Below are 17,615 nucleotides of genomic sequence, written 5' to 3'. Positions count from 1 at the left end.
TAATTACAGTGACATGGGAAACACTAATAGGAAGAGTAAAGTCCAGGCAAGCCTGGATATAAAACGAGATGCTATCTCAAAGAATAATGAACATAATAAGAGCTGATAAAATGCTCAAGTGGTAGAGCCCTTGCTTAGCAAGCAGGAGGATTTGAGTTCATATCCAACTACCACCAATGAAACATATCTGGGAAGTAGACTGTGGCTCAAGAGGTAGAGCACTAGTCTTGAGTAAAAAAGCTAAAGGTACAGTTGCCTAGTCCCTGAGTTCAAGCTCTATTACCTGTGCTTGTGTAGGCACGAATGTGGACACAACTTTTGTGTGTGTGTGTGTGTATTTGCATGTGTATTTTTTTCTTTATCACTTGTGTATTTCCAACATCATTCACTTTAAGGTTCAAGAATATATTTGAACATATTGCAACTATGGAATGTTCTCTTGCAGTTGTAAAAGAATTCTAAAAATTTAAATATGTCTAGGCATTCAACAGGGACAAATGCCAGGAAAGCAATTCACAGTCCCTTTATTTACCTCCACCATGCAAAAATGCTTCTTTCTCTCTTTTCTTTTGTTGGTGGCGGGGCTTGAATTCAGGACGTGTTTACTGTCCCTGGCCTTTTCTGTTCAATGCTAGCACTCTCCCATTTTGAGCCCCAGTAACACTTTTAGTTTTGGAGTGCTTAGTTGGAGGTGAGTCTCACGAGGATTTTTCTACCTGGGCTGGCTTTGAACTGGGATCCTCAGATCTCAGCCTCTTGAGTAGCTAGGATTACAGGTGTGAGCCACCAGTGCCCAGCAAAAATGCCTCTCTCTAACAAATTTTCTGTTATAGTTTATGTTGTCACTTGGCTTTTGGAGCGTTTACGTCATTGTCTCTCTAGATATCTCATGAGCTCTTTGTGTCTTTGTATTCTCCATAGTGCTTTGCACATGGCAAGTGGGCAACTCTGCAGAGAAATCAATTAAAAAAACACACCCAAGTGCTTAGGGAGATATAGGTGATATGTCCTGTCTGGCAGCGTTTTAAACTCAGCAGCTAGATGTCTTTTTCCTGACTTCTATTTGTCTTTTGTGTCCATTGAATCTCATCAAAGTCCCTTCCTTCCTTCCCTCCCTCCTTCCTTCCTTCCTTCCTTCCTTCCTTCCTTCCTTCCTTCCTTCCTTCCTTCCTTCCTTCCACCAAGCATCCAACAGAGAAAAGACAGGTGGTTCTCCATAGAAGTCTTTCATTCCAGCTGAAGACCAGGCAGGAAATCTCCCAAAATAAAAATAAGAAAATTAGCTTCAAGGGAATTGGTCATCTTCGAAAAGGCTCCTTTCAGCAGGGTCTGCACAGTGCTAGGAATTGTGTAAGGGATTTTCCTACCAGTCCTCTATTTGAATCTCAGTATAAGCCAAGAAATACACTTTTTTTTTTTTTTTTTTTTTTTGGTGGTGGTGGTGATAGTGGGAACTCTCAATCTTGCACTTGCGATGCCCATGCCCTACCACTTGAGACACACCCAGATCCTTTTTGTGTTCATTATTTTATACTCAAACTTATCTAGACTATGAGCCTCCTATTTTCCCTGCATTACAAGGATGCCAGGATGTCACCACACCTAGCCATTAATTTAGATGGAATCTCACAAACTTTCCTCTCTCTCTCTCTCTCTCTCTCTCTATATGTATATATATACATATATATGTATATATATATGTATATATATACATATATATATATATATATATATGGGGGTGGCCTGGGCTGATCTTGAAGTGTGATTCCTGGATCTCTACCTCTCAAAAGGTAGACATTTTTATATAAATGTATAGTGCTCACAAGATACTAGATTGTTCAAAGCCATGCAGCTGTAAGGAACAGTCTGGAATTGGAACTCTCAGGTATGGTTAACTCTAATATCCAATCTGTATTTTTTTTCCTAAACTGCTTTCTAGTCTGTTTCCCTTATTTGATTTCTAAATTAAGATGTGGGGAAAATGTAAGTTATCTTCAAAAGACTTTTGAATTTTGTTCTAGATGAATATTTGCAACTCCCCTTAAACTTACATGTTGGAATTCTCATCATTTCTGGTGTGACCATATTAGGAGGCAGGATCTTTGGAAGGTGCTTGGTTCATGGGTAGAATTAGTTTTCCTGTAAGGAACCCAGAGAGCATGCTCACCATCCTACCATATGACCAACACAGTGAAAGATGGCCATCTATGAGCCAGGAGGTGGGCCCTCATCACACGCTAAATCTGCCAGTCCCTTGATCTTGGACTTGCTCAGCCCCTAGAACTGTGAGAAACTAACACATGGTGTTTACAAACCACCGGGCTCCTCAGAGCATGACAGATGGATACCAAGAAGGAATGCTGCAAGAGCAATGTTTCAAATAACCAAGGTAGAAGCCGCAAGTGTTCTGTGTGACTGGCTCTCTCGACTCTCCCTTCTGCCACCTGTGATCAGTTGAATGAGACATCAAGGCCAGTGCAGATGAAAAGGAAGGAGTTGTCCCCCTTGGATGTAAGGACAAATAGATGCATACAAAGAAAGAGCTCACTGAGAGGGGCATATATGGGGATTGCCTGTCACAAGGAAAGGATGGGGCTATATCCAGGACTTGCTGTGCATATACACATACCCTGGGGATGGCGTTTGCTGATTAGCTTGCTGGCTAGGAGTGGCTACTTGTGGCCAAGTGGGCTGAGCTGGGTACCTATTTTCTCATCTTCCCTATACCCAGCAGAGATGGAAGGCTAACTTCATCACTTTCAGAGAGCAAGTTCCAAACCACAATTCTGCTGCCAATGCTACGTTTCCATTATACCCCACCATCTGCTTAATATCAGTACCAGAAACATCTCCCATAGGCCTCCCTGAGATGCTTTCTGGCAATGTTTACACTAAACAAAAACTTATCTCTAGTTGTGATGTGACAACTTTTGGCTGACTTTATCTGAATGCTGAGCCCTGACTGTCATGATTCGCTTTCATTAAACTGGATTTCTCAGACTTTTCATTGCATAGACTTGAGCTCATAACTTGCTCAGGCTTTTACAAGGGATGTCTTTGCCTTCCCTCTGAATATCACTTTCTTATCCTTGGACATTGGGGTCTAATAACTTATCTGAGAAGAATGGATCCAAGAATAATTGCACCCTACTTAGGTTATAGCCTATGGCATGTGGTCCATTAAGAGTAGCGGACTGTTAAACTCTGGAACTCCTTCACTGAACTGTCTGTCACCTTCCTGTGGCAGGGACAATACATTCTTCATCTAGGTAGAACCCAGACACTATCTGTGATGGCCCTTGTCCTGGATAGTGTAATGAGTTTTCCCAAAGCCCTTTGCAGCTCAGAAGCCCAAAGCCCAGATCAGGTGAACCTGATTGCCCCGGGGAGTCCCATTTGCTCCTAAGCTGCCTCTCATTTCTTATGCACCTTAACCCACACTCACCAGAACCATCCTTCATGTGAAGTTGTTAGGGGGATGGGAGACCTTGAAGAAGGGCCACATAGTGCCCTTCTCCTATTAGTTAACATCAAAAAGTTAGTTAGTTAACATCACATACTTCATATTCTTATCTGTGAAAAGTCCATGTTTGTTGGGTGCTAGAATTCTTGTGGTCTTTCACAAAGACCTGATTTCTATCATCATCCTGGCTCTCTCCCTTCTCTCTCCACCCATCTCTTCCATGTCACTGCCCTTGTTTCTTCCCTCCAAGGAGCAGAAAATAACATCATCCTCATTTTCTCCTTTGAAACAGCATGCCTTTCTCCTTTTGTTGTTTGAGTCTGCCAACACCTGCTCCCACAGGGTGTGCTTTTTGGCCCCAAGTGGCTGAATGCCCTTTGCCAAGCAAGGAGGAATTCTTGTGCCAGGTGGTACGACAACAGGTTTGATTTACATTGCCATGTTTATATACTGAGATCTTCTTGCTCAGATCATAGCCCAAAGTAGGTTTTGACACATCTACTCTAATTGAACTAAAACCAAGGGGAAAGAAGGTGACTTTTGATTCATTTTTCCATCATCTTCAGTTTCTATTTCAGAGCCGAGAATGATCTCTAGGCTGAAGAGTGACAATGGCACCCACCCCACAGTGTGTGTTTCTCCAAGTGGGCAGGAATGTTCTATTGGAAGAAGAAATGGGACTTCATTTTTCACTTGTACCTACCACTCTGGGAGGATCCCATATTGCCTTAGGTCAGGCATTACATTAAAGTAGAAGATTGAACAGTAAGAGAGAATGTGCACCTGTTCAAAGGGCAGGGGGTGTACCCTTTGGAAGTAAAGTACTGAAAAAGTTGGGACAAGCCAGAGGACCACGTGATCATCTTTCTTCCAAACTATCATATGCTTCCATGCTGATTTAAGAACAAAATAGGGAATTCATTTTTATCATAGTGAATTATGCTTCTTAGTTAGCCTCTCCTTCTTCCCCAAATACCAATAAAATGACCAAAGAAAGAACCACTTACTCGTCCATCCTCAATCTAACCACAATGTTGAATGTCTACTACATGTTAAGATGTCCAGATGCTAACAGCTGGTCCTGTTTAGAAGTGAAATAGGTGGCGGCTGTAATAAACAACACTGGAAGGATGAGGAACCCATTAGGTTGGGCAGTCACAGAAGACCTTACTAGGACACTAGTGTCCTGTGAGACTTGAATGAGTAGGAAAGTCAGCTATGAGCTGAAAAATGGCCCAAGGAAAAGGAATGGAGAGGACTTTAAAGTTCAGTGAAATATTTTTAAAGCCTAAATAAAGCATGTAGACACAAAGCCATTTCCTATTGGCAGAGGGTAAAGTGGAATATTTATAAAGGTGTGAAATAGATGAAACAAACTTTGTGAGAGCTGACTGACAGGAGATTATGATTCTACTGGAGTCATCAGAGGAAATAGCTGGGTTTTCCCAGCAAAAGCTTGCAAAACTCCAAGCTCTGAGCAACAGGGCTGGAGGTGGAGGCAGTATGCTTTAGACAGGAACACATGGAAAACGTTCAGAAATACAGGCTCCACGAGGCAGGAAAGGCTTGCTACCTAAAGATGGTGTTTTCTGGATAGCTTCTACAATCAACAGTGAGAGCAGAGAACAGTGCCTCAGCTAACCAAGGGATGGCCCAACAAATGGAGAGGGAAGAAAACCATCTCAGTGCTGCAGGGAGACCACTAAAGACACCCTAGCTCGCTTGCGACTTCTCGTGTGCTTCAGGAGATCCAATGGAGGTCTCCTAGAATAGGTCTCAAAGGGAGAAGGGTGGATCTCTTGTGGAGCACCTAGGGGAGGGAACAGGGGCATTCGAAACTCCATGTGAGCCTGAAGTGGAGCAGAGCACTTGATTGAAAGGACACCATGCTAAAGAAGATGAGGCTCTATCTCCCAAGGGTGCCACCGCTTCCTGGTCGCACTTGGGGCAAGGATTCAGGCTTTCAGTCTGTCCTTAGGTACTCAGGACAGGACTTAGGTACTGTCCCAGGTACTCAGGACCCAGAGAGGGAATCTTGACAGGTTACCTGTTCCCATCTACTGAGACACAAAGGCACACCCCCAAAGGTGCATGAACTGCTCAGATGAAAGCTGCCATCAGTAACTTGGGACCACACAGACGTCAAAGGATGTTGTGCCCCAGAATCTCCCAGAAAGCTTGCTAACACTGTGAATACCCAAAGTCATCCCAGAGCACCTGTACTTTTAATGCCCATGGCTTGAGAACCATGGACCCATACAATTAGTGAAAGCGTTGTCAGAACTTGATATGGTCTTTCTAGAACAAGACTGCCTAGGAGGTAAAACAAAACAGAAACAAACAAATCAACCAGCCAACCAAAGTAGAAATGATGAGGTAATTGGCTTCGGTGGGCATTAGTATTTCTTTTAAATTAATTCACTGGTATGTCCTAATGGAAAATCAGAGTGGAAAGCAAGACCTCCATTTATAAAAACAAACACATTTCTAAATTGCTGGACAAATGAAAGGAATCTGCTCTGAGTTACTTATGGGATCAATGAAACAAAGACCAACAACAATGTTTGACCAGAGACCCCCAAATGAGATTGAAGGAAGGAAAATATGAAGAAAATAAGATATATAGAAAATATTTGTATCATAGCCTCAGAGGATTCCAGAGGAAAAACATCAACAGAAAAGAACAGGCTAATATAAAAAAGAAAGAACAAGAGCTCCAAGAATGTTTTGGAAATAAAGAACATTATTTTTGATCGCTTCTTTCAATGCTCACCAGAAACTAAGCACTTAGTAGAAACTTAATGTAGTAGAAACTGCACCACAGTATGAAATTGCAGAATGGACATTCTTGAGACCCAAATTGGGGATTCCAACGAACAATTCTGGAAGTTCTACCATTTTAAAATAATAAAAGATGAAGATATAGAAATTACAATGGAGAAAATGTAAGAGGTATGGAGCTCCATTTCAGAGACCCAGAATTCTTACCAAACAACTTTGTGAGAAGAAAAGATAGAATGGGGAAAAGGGGGTTGATGTGCTTGGATAAAAATGGAAGAGATTATCTGGTTACATTAGACATGTAAGTAAAAAGATACACATGTTCATTTACATACTATGGATTCATTTAATGTTGATAGAAATCTAAGTTCAAAGATGTTCATTTAAAAATATATCAAGTTCCTGGTGCTGGTGGCTCCAGCCTGCAATCCTAGCTACTCAGGAGGCTGAGATCCGAGGACTGCGGTGCTAAGTCAGCTTGAGCAGGAAAGTCCACGCATCTCTTATCTCCAATTAACCACCAAAAAGCCAAAGGTGGAGCTGTGGCTCAAGTGGTAGAGCACTAGCCTTGAGCAAATCAGCTCAGGGACAGTGCCCAGGTTCTGAGTTCAAGCCCCAGGGGAGCTGTCGGTGTGGCTCCTGTAATTTTGGAAGGGTCCCACTTCCTCTGGTCTTTCCTCCTTTCCCCATTGAGTCACCGCACTTGCTTCCCACCCCAGAGCAAAGCATCATGGGCTTACTGCTGCCCGTGACTGCAGAAGAACAGAGCGATGGAATGCATGGCTCTGAGCCCCTCTGCCCAGGTTCTCATCTTAAGACTGCTGGGTACCAGCTGTACAGCCTTGGGGCAAGGGCATTAGAGCCTCATGCCTCAGCTTCCTTATGTGTCACTGTGAGCACAACACCATTCACCTGTTGAGAGGACTTCCTGGAAGGCACCTCCTGTTCAATATAACCATCCAGAGAAAGTGCTGGTTAGTACTGCTGCTGTCACTTTTTAAAAATTATTATCTTTAAGTAGTGGTACAAAGGGGTTTCAATTCAACATGTCAGTGTATGAGTACAGTGTATTTTTGATCAGTGTCACCCCTTTCATTGCTGTTACTTTCTACTACAAAGAAAACAAATCAGCTCAACCGATTCTCCCTGGGCAGCATTCAGACCTGGAAATAAATGGTAAGGACCATGACATACAGGAAGTCAGAGAGAGAGGTTAGACTCAAAGCCACAAAGGATCCATGTACAAAAGCAAAGGTATCAGGAGGTAGAAGCCAGGAATCAGACAGGATTTGGTGCTGGCATTAAAGAGTTAAATGAAGCAAGGGAACAGGTCATCTCCTCGTCTCAGGAATCCCTGTTCTACATCCCTCCAACTCCCAAACCTGCAGACATTCTTTCACCTCATCTCAATGTCCCACAGAGTGATGTCATCGCTGATCCAAGGGTTGGAAGGTTCTGCAGGTGTTATGAACGGGTCATATTCCACATACTGCTCCGTGTAAGCAATTAAGCTGCAGGAGGGAAGCAGAGCAACATTCAATTGCTGAGTCTTAGGGCACCATATACATTTCATGCCCATCCTCCTCATCCCCAGTGAACTCTTTCTTGAAACTTGGTTGTACCTCATTCTGTGGATGCCTATTTTACTGATATGCTGCTCCAAACCCGCTGGGTGTCACCTGCCTAGGAAGACTATGGATTTTGAACAATTGGATCACACAGAAGAGCCACAGTTCTGCCAGGCCTCCAGCCCAGTATTCTCAGCTGGAAGATTTCCTTATGGTAAAGACCATAAAGAGCTCACATAAGCATGACTCCAAAAAGCCACTTCCTCTTTCTAGTTACAATTGCAATCTGATATGGATAACATAAATCCATAAGCCATTAAAAACAATCAAGAAGTACTACATGACCCTACATGAAAAGAGAGCAAAAACTGCAACTGTTTTCTCCTCCGTTCCTTTAAGCATTCATCTGTAGATTTCTAAATTATGTGCTTTAATAGCTGTTCTTGATTTATTGATTTTAGACAAGGATCTAACTCGTCCCCCTCCTCCCTACCTCACTCCCTGTCCTCCAAATAAATTCATAGAATATTCTTATTAAGTCAATTATCAGTGCCCATATTATTAAACCACATAAAATTATTTGCTGCTTCTCTTTCATAGTATTCTTATTTTTTCCCCTGAGTATTTGAACAGACCTATAAAATGTCTGGCAATTGTTCCCACATCTTCTACATATCACAAAAGCAGTTGGTTTTGTCCCTGTCTCTAACAGGTCCCCTCTCCCTCATACTTCAGTCCTCTTGCTCCAATCCAGATTGTTTGTTCTATGGGCCTGATGTAGTCATCATCAGCCTGAGACTCCTATTTCTGTGCTGAACTCTTGCTTTCTGGATTCCACCATCTTGTCTTTTTTTTTTTTTTTTTTTTTTGGCCAGTCCTGGGCCTTGGACTCAGGGCCTGAGCACTGTCCCTGGCTTCTTCCCGCTCAAGGCTAGCACTCTGCCACTTGAGCCACAGCGCCCCTTCTGGCCGTTTTCTGTATATGTGGTGCTGGGGAATCGAACCTAGGGCCTCGTGTATCCGAGGCAGGCACTCTTGCCACTAGGCTATATCCCCAGCCCCCATCTTGTCTTTTGGTTTTACTTTCTTATTATGTTGAAATACATCTTTTAGTAGCTTTCTGACAAAGGATACCTGGGAGCTAAATATTTTGAGTCCTTCTGGATCTATAAATGCTTTCATTTTTATCTTTATCTTTGACTGGGAGTGCTGGTTCTGGATTGTTAGGTTAAAAAGTCATTTTCCTTCAGAATTTTTGGAGGTAATACTCCAAATTTTGACACTCAGTTTTATTATTGATATTCTACATTCATTTTGAGTCATGTTCTTTTATTTGTTGGATCTTCTTACTTTTTTCTATCACTGTAGCATCCTGTCTTTATTTCTAGGGTGCTCTGAAATTTCATGATGTTATTTTGCTTGTTTTCATTCACTATGCTGGACACAATATTTTTTTCCTGGAAATTTAATATTATTCCTTTTTCCTTTCCTCTATTTTCTTTCTTGCAATTATTTTTGGTTAAATTTTGAACAGAATATTCTGAATTATGAATGCAATTTTTCTCCATTTAAAAAATCACACTCTTTTTGTTTGATTGTATTGACTTGCTTACTCAGTTTTGACACTCAACTTTTCAGAGTACACTTTTGTCTACCATTGTAGCTAGTTTCTTCTTCTATGGATGAAATAACTTCTCACATACCGGCGGATACTAATTTTGTAACTTCTTGTATATTTCTTGTTTATTAAATTGTTTTTAGCTCTTCCACATTCCTCCTCCCCGCCCTTTAAAATATAAATGATGCTCTTCCACACTGGGCCTTGCTTTGAGTATCTAGAAAATCTTTGGAGAGCACACTGTGCTTAAGCCCTGGGCCTTGAGAGGCTCAATATGTGAATGTGGATAGGACTTGTCCTCTGATGGGCTTTGTGGTTAGATTATGGGTTCCAGTCTCTTCTCTAGGACTCAAGGGAAGGATATAGAGACTTGCTTCTGGGGACAGCTATTTATTTTTCTAAGCATAGACCAGAAGTCAATATTTCAGTTATGAGCTGCAGAGTCACTTTTGGAAGCTACTCAGCTCTTTCATGTGGCAGAAGCATATCCATAAATATGTGTGACTGTGCTCCAGTAAGCTCCAGTAAGAATGGAATAGATTTGATCCACAGGTAATTTGTCAGTGTCTTGCCTGTGGGGTAAGTATGCATGTCTGGTTCCTGGAGATCTAACCTAGTACAGGAGAGAGGTTCAGGCCATGATGTTCCAAAGGAGAGAGCACTTCAAACTGAAGGAGACAGAAAAAGTCTTAGAGCAAAGTTGTTGTTTTTTTCTGGTCTCTGTCTTCCTATTTTCTACTTCTTTGCCTCCCCTGAACCAAATCCTTAGAAACCTGCCTTCTCCAAGGCAGGTCATACAACCATGAGTCAAAGGAATCATACAACCTACAACAGTCATTCACCTTCCCTTCTCTCTTGACAACTCTCATTCCAGAGGGGCTTGCTTCATACACACGAAGCATTCCTTTAGTGACATGCTTTGCAGGAGAGAGAAAAGCCCAACACATATCTACAATATTGTTTCCATGGATTCTATTACAATTTACAGTCATTTCCTTTGCATTAGATATAGACTTTTATTTAGTTATTTATTTTTCCTATATATAGTGGTACAGTAGAAGGTCATTGGTCATATAACTTTTTAACCTTTTTATAGTTTGAATTTTAAATATTCCTACAAAGCTTATACACTGTCAGGGCTGTCAAGCTTTGTCCCCCAGTGCAAGAACACTTGTAGATGGAGCCTGTGGGAAGTGACTGAATCATGAGGATCCTGACATCATCTATGGGTTAATTCATTTATGGATTCATAACATAATAGGCTATTGATGTGAGGGAGAGGCTAGTTAGAAAAAGTAGGTCATTGGGGCATGTCTTTGAAGAGGTGTATTTGTCCCTGACTCCTTCCCCCTTTCCCTCTTCTCACAAAAATCACCACCCTGGACATAGGTCAGGGTGGAAGGCACAGTGGTCCAGGTTGGAAAGCTTTGAGTCATTAAGTTTATCTTGTGTCACAGAATGGCTTGTTGAGTCCTAAGAACAACTATGATGAAGAAAAGAAAAGAAAAAAGAACAGAAAGAAAATGGAGGAAAGCTTTCCAAAGGAATCTGGAAACCCCTCTACCCATGTGAACTCTGTGAGTGAAACCATCGCGCACAGTGGAGGCCCACCATGTGCCCTGTAATTACGTCTCCTTCAAAGCACATGTCCAGACAGGCAGAGCTTCCTGGTAAGAGCAGAGTAGGCAGGATGCACAGAGCAAGGGTGCTCAGGGAGCACTTGGCAGGAAGGATCCAGCTGTGAGTTAATCCATGACCGGTAGCTACTCCATTGCCACTTGGGCTCATTTCATTCTTCCTAAGAGAAATGAGGTCATCTATTGAGGAATTCATTAGTTTCCTGGGATTAATGCAGCAAATCACCACACATTTGGTGGCTTAAAACAGGAGATGTTTTATACTGAGTTTGGGAAGCCAGACCATGCTTCAAAGGCTGTAGGGGAGAATTCTTCCCATCTCTTCCACTTTCCAATGGCTCCAGGTGTTCCTTGGTATGTAGCTCCAACCTCTGTCTTTGCCTTTACATCACCTTCTTTGTGTCTGTGTGTTTTTGTTTTTTTCTTTTCTTTCTTTCTCCCTTTCTTTCTTTCTCTTTCTTTCTTTCTTTCTTTCTTTCTTTCTTTCTTTCTTTCTTTCTTTCTTTCTTTCTTTCTTTCTTTCTTTCTTTCTCTTTCTTTCTTTTCCCTCCCTCCCTCCCTTCTCCCTCCCCCTCCCCCTCCCCCTCCCCCTCCTCCTCCTCCTCCTCCTTCTTCTTCCTTTTCTTCTTCTTTTTCTTCTTTTTGTTAGTACCTTTAAATTCAGAACCCCTTGCTCTTGCTCTTTCCCATGACTGGTATTCTACCACTTGAGCCAGACCTCCAGTCTGACATTTTGCTGGTGAATTGAAGATGTAGTCTCACTGACTTTTCTGCCTGAGTTGGCTCTGAACTGCAATCCTCTCGGTCTCAGCCTCCTATGTAGTTAGAATTCTAGGTAGGAACCACCAGCACCTGCCTGTGTTTTCTTTCCTGTTGTGGCTTCTTGTCTTTGGATTTAAGATTCTTTTGTACCATCCAGAATAATCTCATCTTGAGATCCTTAATTACATCTGCAAAGATGCTTTCCTCAAGTGAGATCACATTCACAGGTTCCATGGGCTAGGAATTAGGCATAGCTTTTATAGGTCGGGGAAGGAGGTGGCACTCACTATCCCACCCAATGCAAGCTAGGGTTACGGGGGATAAATTTGGCCACTTGACTCTTTTGCTCAGAACAGCATAAGGCAAGTCAGAAGTGGGAAACCTAAATCCATTCAAGATGTGACAGTTCCCACTGAGGTCCTCCCCAGTACCTTGAGTCTTGATAACATATTAGGGGGTTCCATTTTCAGTGTCTAGAAGATTCCTACCTTCCTTGGCTCATGGTTTCCCTCTCTATCTCCCCCAAACCAACAGTGACTAGGTAAGACTTTCTCCCCTCACATCTCTTTGGCCCTGACTCTTCTGTTTCCCTCTTCTATCTTTAAAAATAAAACCTTTGTGACAACATTTGGGTGTCTGGGGAATCCAGGTTAACCTCCTTAATCAACTGATTAGCAACCTTACCTCCATCTGAAATCTTAATTCTCCTTGCCACATAGCACAACCTGTTCACAGGTTCTGGGGCATTATGATGCAGTACCCCTGAGGTACCATTATTCTGCTTACCACAGGTGTTGAAGGAATTAACTAGTGCAGAAGGCAAAAGATGCAGCCACCTGCCATTGGGTGTGGCAGCAGGTGAGAGGTGGACACTTGATGAGGGGCAGCAATGTGGCTTACTTCATGGCCATAGCCACACTCCATGCATAGAATCTAATCTCCCTCCCTTTGTCATCCCACTGCCTGGGAAAGACAGGAGACAGATGGAGGAGACTCAGGCTTGGGAACTATAGTGTTCAAGTGGGGGGGGGGGTAGGAGGGGGAGACACAGAAGAAACCAGTGAAGAGCTGGCTTCATGGGATGACAGCCCAGAGAGATGGAAAGGCTTTAGGGTTTGCTTCCAGGATACCTGGTGCCATACAATAGGTGCAAGGGGAGATGCAAAGGAGAAAGAATGTTGTCTTGGAATCTAGCAAATAGACTCAGGTCTAGAATTCTGAATGAAGCAGACAGGGACCGTGGGAAATGAGCAGTCCTTTCAAATGCAAGAGCAGCCACAGAGAGTGGCTCTGAGTTTCTGTCTAGTTCTACTTATCTGCCCAGTTCTATTGACACCCTCATACATTCACAAGGTTCCTTGAGAGACTGTCATGGGCCTACCTGCAAGCCCTGCTCTGGGCTATGGTTGATTTGCCCAGGATCAGACATCTTTCCCAAGTGCGGTCAGTGTGCTCCAGCAGCAGACTCTATTGGCCACAAATTCAGGGGCATGGTGTGGTGATGTTTCCTAAGTTATGGGTGCAGCGAAAGAGATGAGAGGTGTTTGAAAAAGGGTAGGACCAGAGTTGAAGGAGGAGGGACTCAGAGTCTTGGCTTCAACTCTTCCTAAGCTTAGTAGCACCCCTGCCCATCCTGAAACTCAACTTGGTGGCCTCTCTTTGTATTCTGGGAGTCATTGTATGCTCCTTTCCTGCTGAACCAAATTCAAGTCGGTGGTTTGCCTTGAAACCTAACGAATTCCTTTGAAAAGGAGATGGAGGGTGGTAGTGATTTGAAGGCAAGTTCATGAAAGCAGCGCTTGGTAGCAATGGGCAGAGAAGCTCCTTGTTCCCCAGAATGGGAGCTTCTAGAATACACACCCACAAGGCTGCTCAGCAGGCACAAGACAAAAGAAGGGCAGGCCGGCAGTGAAGGAGGCAGCTATGGTCGATACACAGTACTATTTGTGTCCAGAGTCAATACTAATGACCCCCGAAAGGCTTGAGAAAGGGGAGCAAAAGCAACAAGGGCAAACTAACAAAACAACGGCATGTAATGAGTTTCATAGGGTGACCAGCGCACCATCACCCATGGCAACCAGGGTCACCGATAGATGGACAAAAGAGAAATAGGAGGAAATAGAAAATAGAAAAAAATGAATGTAGGAAATCCAGAGGAAGCCCATTAGGAACAATATTTTTCCTTGAGCACTGTAAAAATTCTTGCCCTCTTATCCTGACCTCTTCAGAGCAGTATTTGGTTGCTCTATTTTCAAAAGACAGGTTTCCCCCCTTCCCTCCCTTTAGAAGATGCTGGCTTAGCAATTTAGGGCAAATGTACACTCTACCATCACTGGGGCTTTGAACTAGCTTTGGGTAGAAGTGTAGAGCTGACTGATTGGCTCCTTTACTCTTGCCATAACTACCTAAAGTTGTGGCATAAATCCACCAGGTGCTACTTGGGGTGAGGTGGGGTCACTCAGCCTTTTAGCAAACAAGATTCAGCACCTACTGAAGTCATTAAATAGCAGACAGCTTTCTGAATCATGGGAAGGAGTTCACAGTGTGTCAATAGCAAGTTTCTAACCATAGTTGTCAGTCCTAGAGATGAGGCAGTTACTAATGCAAGCCCTACCCTAATTAGGGTCTACCTTTGGTAAACTTGGAGAGGAAGGAAATAATGAGAGTTTAGAAAACATTTAGCCCCGCACTTGAGAAAAAAAAATCTAGAAAACAGTTTCTTTTTTTTCATTAAGAACCACAAACAACAAAAAGATAATTTTGTTAAAAATTATGAGGTAGCATTACAAAAGCGGGACAGGTGAGTTGGAGGAGGAATGGCTACTTCCCATGTGAGTGAAGTTGCACCCCAAAAGCTCAGTGCACAGTGGAATTTGGTTGCCAGAGCCGATGATGAGGAGACTCTGACACTGGGAAAGGGACAGTGAGGCCCAGCCTGCCATCATGGAAACACTATTCAAGGGAAAGAAGGTGTAGAATGGAAAATACTAAAGGCGTAGTGACCATCATTTGTGCTTTAGGAAAGTGAACTAACTATTCATTAAGTCTGAGCTCCTAAAAAGCAGGGAATCAGAAATTGAAGGTGAAGAGGGGAGAGGAAAGCATGTTCGCACCTCCCCATCAGTGAGGACACTTTCCAAACTGATACACAATAGGAAGCCAGAATAGAAAGATCTGATAAAGAGGGAGAAAGGGAAGTAGAGAAGCATTGTGGAGGGAAGGGGAGGAAGGAAGTTTTGTTCCTGTTAATGAATGAATGCATCTTCAGGTTGCAGAAGGTTGGATAGAGAGAGGATATAAAGACCTCCTTAATGAGAAAGCTCCCTAGAGAAACTACACAACAGAGCAACTTTGGGATGAAAGGAGCGTGAAGATGGATTTCAGAGCACATGCCAAGCCAGCAATTCTGGCAGCTTTTCTTACATAGGCTGTAGGTTCCAGACTTCAGTCTAGATAGGGATTTCTTGGTTATAATGTTACCTTTAATATGTCAATTTTCATTTTTTCTATCACCTAAAATGGGCTAGGAGAAAGGAGAGGGCAAGGGCCCCATGGTTTCTACAATCACATAAAAACAAAGTTGTAATGACTTCTTTGGCCTCCTTTCTTTCCCCTCCCCTGAATCTATCATTAGACATTAAGCGCACCGACTTCTATCACTCTAGCAGGTTTTTAATAGAGCCTTGGGGTACTGCATCCCTCGCTGTCTTATCTCATTTCATTAATTACATTTCATGATCATTGAGGGTCAGGAGGCAGAGGAATAACCAGCACTCAATTGCAGGGAGCAGTGTTGATCTCAGAGATGGGCAAGCATGATGATGGTTAAAAAAAAAATCAATTTGCCAGTCAGCTGTGACGCACAAATGGCTCCCAGTAATGGAGTGAGGATGAGCCACCTACAGAAATGAACAGAACCAACAGAAAATGAAACGATTTGATCTCTCCACATGCCAGCAGTGTGGTAGGACACCTTCAGCAAATGTGGCAGAAAACTCAGCGTCACTATGGATGGGGTCAAGGCTCTGGGGAACAGGGCAGTACACAGAGACGTGGTGCAACTAGGAACTAAAACCTATAGATTCTTGTATTCTCAGAGTTGGTTTGTCAAGTGCTCATAAGGCTTGGGTGAATAGAAATAGGACCCCTTTGGGGAGACTGGCAAAGAGGAGAATGATGTCATTTATTTGACAACTTAAATTGCCTAGGGAACCAAGATGAGATAAAGGACCAAAGGGGCTGTCGTGGTTTGGATCATCAATGTCCCTCAAAGATATGTGGGAAATGCCTGTGACTATATTCAGAGATGGTAGAAATTTCAGGAAGGACATATTGAGGTCACTGGAGATGGGCACTTGGAAGAGATTTTGGCTCCTCCTTCTCCTCCATCCTTACTTCCTGGACGCCATGAGGTGAGCAGCTCTGCTTAGCCCTGTGCTCCTTACCGTAATGTTCTGCCTTGTCACAGATTGGGGGCTACAAGTGCCTACTTGGAGCAGCCCTCAAGTTCCCCGGGAGGGCAATGGAGAAAAGAGGCAAGGTGGGTGAGAAGAATGGCATTTGCAGTCTCCATTTGTTGTTACCCTGAGCACCCAGACACCAGCTCATTCCATTTTTTTGTGTCTGTATTCCACTCATTTCCAAAGTGCCAGTAATCACCACCCAGATCTTTCTCATCCACTGTACGGGTACTGAGTGTCCAGTACTGGAACAAGTTCGTGTTAACCCACTAGCTTGCAAATTAAGCTCGGTTACTCCCTCCTCTCTTAAAGAGGGGTGGGCTGAAGTGCCCAGAGATAAAGCAACTTGTTTCACCAGCTAGAAAACAGGATTGGGCTCTGCAGCATTCAAGCCTTCACAGTGGTTTCCAGACCCATCCCTCCAAAGTGCTGTTCTGCATCTTTCCTTTGCAAACTTCCTATTCCCTCTGTGCTGGGACTGGCTGTACCCTTTAACTCCACCTCACCCTGACTCTCTGACTAGGCCATACATATCACAAGTTGCCCCCTTTTTACTCAGTTATCACAGCACTGACACAAACAAACAACCCAAACAATATATACCCCCTCCACCCTCACCCCCCATGGGGACTTTTTCTCAGGGGATGCAGTTCTAATTACCACTTCTCATTGGGAGCTGGCCCAGGGAAACATGATCTGGGATGGGAGTCTGCTGGCCCACCTGAGAGAGCTCAGCTTTCACCTCTGGCCAGCTGCCAGCATGCCCCCACCTCTCTCCCTAGGTCCTTCCTCTACAGAGCAGAGCCATTGACAAATCAGGCTCTGGGCCGCCTTTATCTCCTGCTAACACCTGGCTCCTTTCCCTCCTCCTCTCTATCTGGGAGTTTCCTTGTGGCTCTAGTGAAAAACCCTCTGGCCACATTGAAAAGCTGCCAGTTACTGCTGCTGGGGAATAAAATTCAATCTCTGTTGGGGTCTGACTCAAGGAAACTTCTAGCTTTGAAGAGAGAAGCCTTGGTTGGGAGAATCTCTTAATGTGAGCACTCAAACAGAATAGACAGACCAGGAGAGGCTCCTCCCTGGACTGCAGGTAAAGAAACAAGCAACAGGATGTACCAGATCGCCATCCCTGCCCCCACCTGGGCTGCCTGGGCCTCAGCACACCTGTGAGATGTCTGCCTACCTCATGCAGACTGTGGCACTTTCTTAGACACCCAGAAAAATAAGATGCAACAGAGGTGTCTTATGCTGTGAGGGCTCAGCTCCACTGAAGGACCTGGGCAGCTGCCAGTGGCTTTTCCAATGCTCCCGAGACCAACCAGACCA

At 43.6% G+C, this 17,615-nt stretch overlaps 1 protein-coding gene across 6 annotated transcripts in view; it reads right to left on the bottom strand.

Moving 5' to 3' along the window:
* Rgs6 (regulator of G protein signaling 6) overlaps nt 1-17,615 on the bottom strand; it is a 480,138-nt gene that overhangs the window by 53,463 nt on the left and 409,060 nt on the right. For all 6 annotated transcript variants that reach the window (XM_048361955.1, XM_048361951.1, XM_048361952.1 and 3 more), the window contains one exon: nt 7,645-7,755. In XM_048361955.1, coding sequence (XP_048217912.1) covers nt 7,645-7,755 — 111 coding nt within the window. The remainder of the gene's footprint in view (nt 1-7,644; nt 7,756-17,615) is intronic.

Source organism: Perognathus longimembris, chromosome 14 (assembly GCF_023159225.1).
Source record: "Perognathus longimembris pacificus isolate PPM17 chromosome 14, ASM2315922v1, whole genome shotgun sequence".
Classification (NCBI taxonomy): Eukaryota; Metazoa; Chordata; class Mammalia; order Rodentia; family Heteromyidae; genus Perognathus; species Perognathus longimembris.
This window is presented reverse-complemented; position numbering and strand designations above follow the sequence as displayed.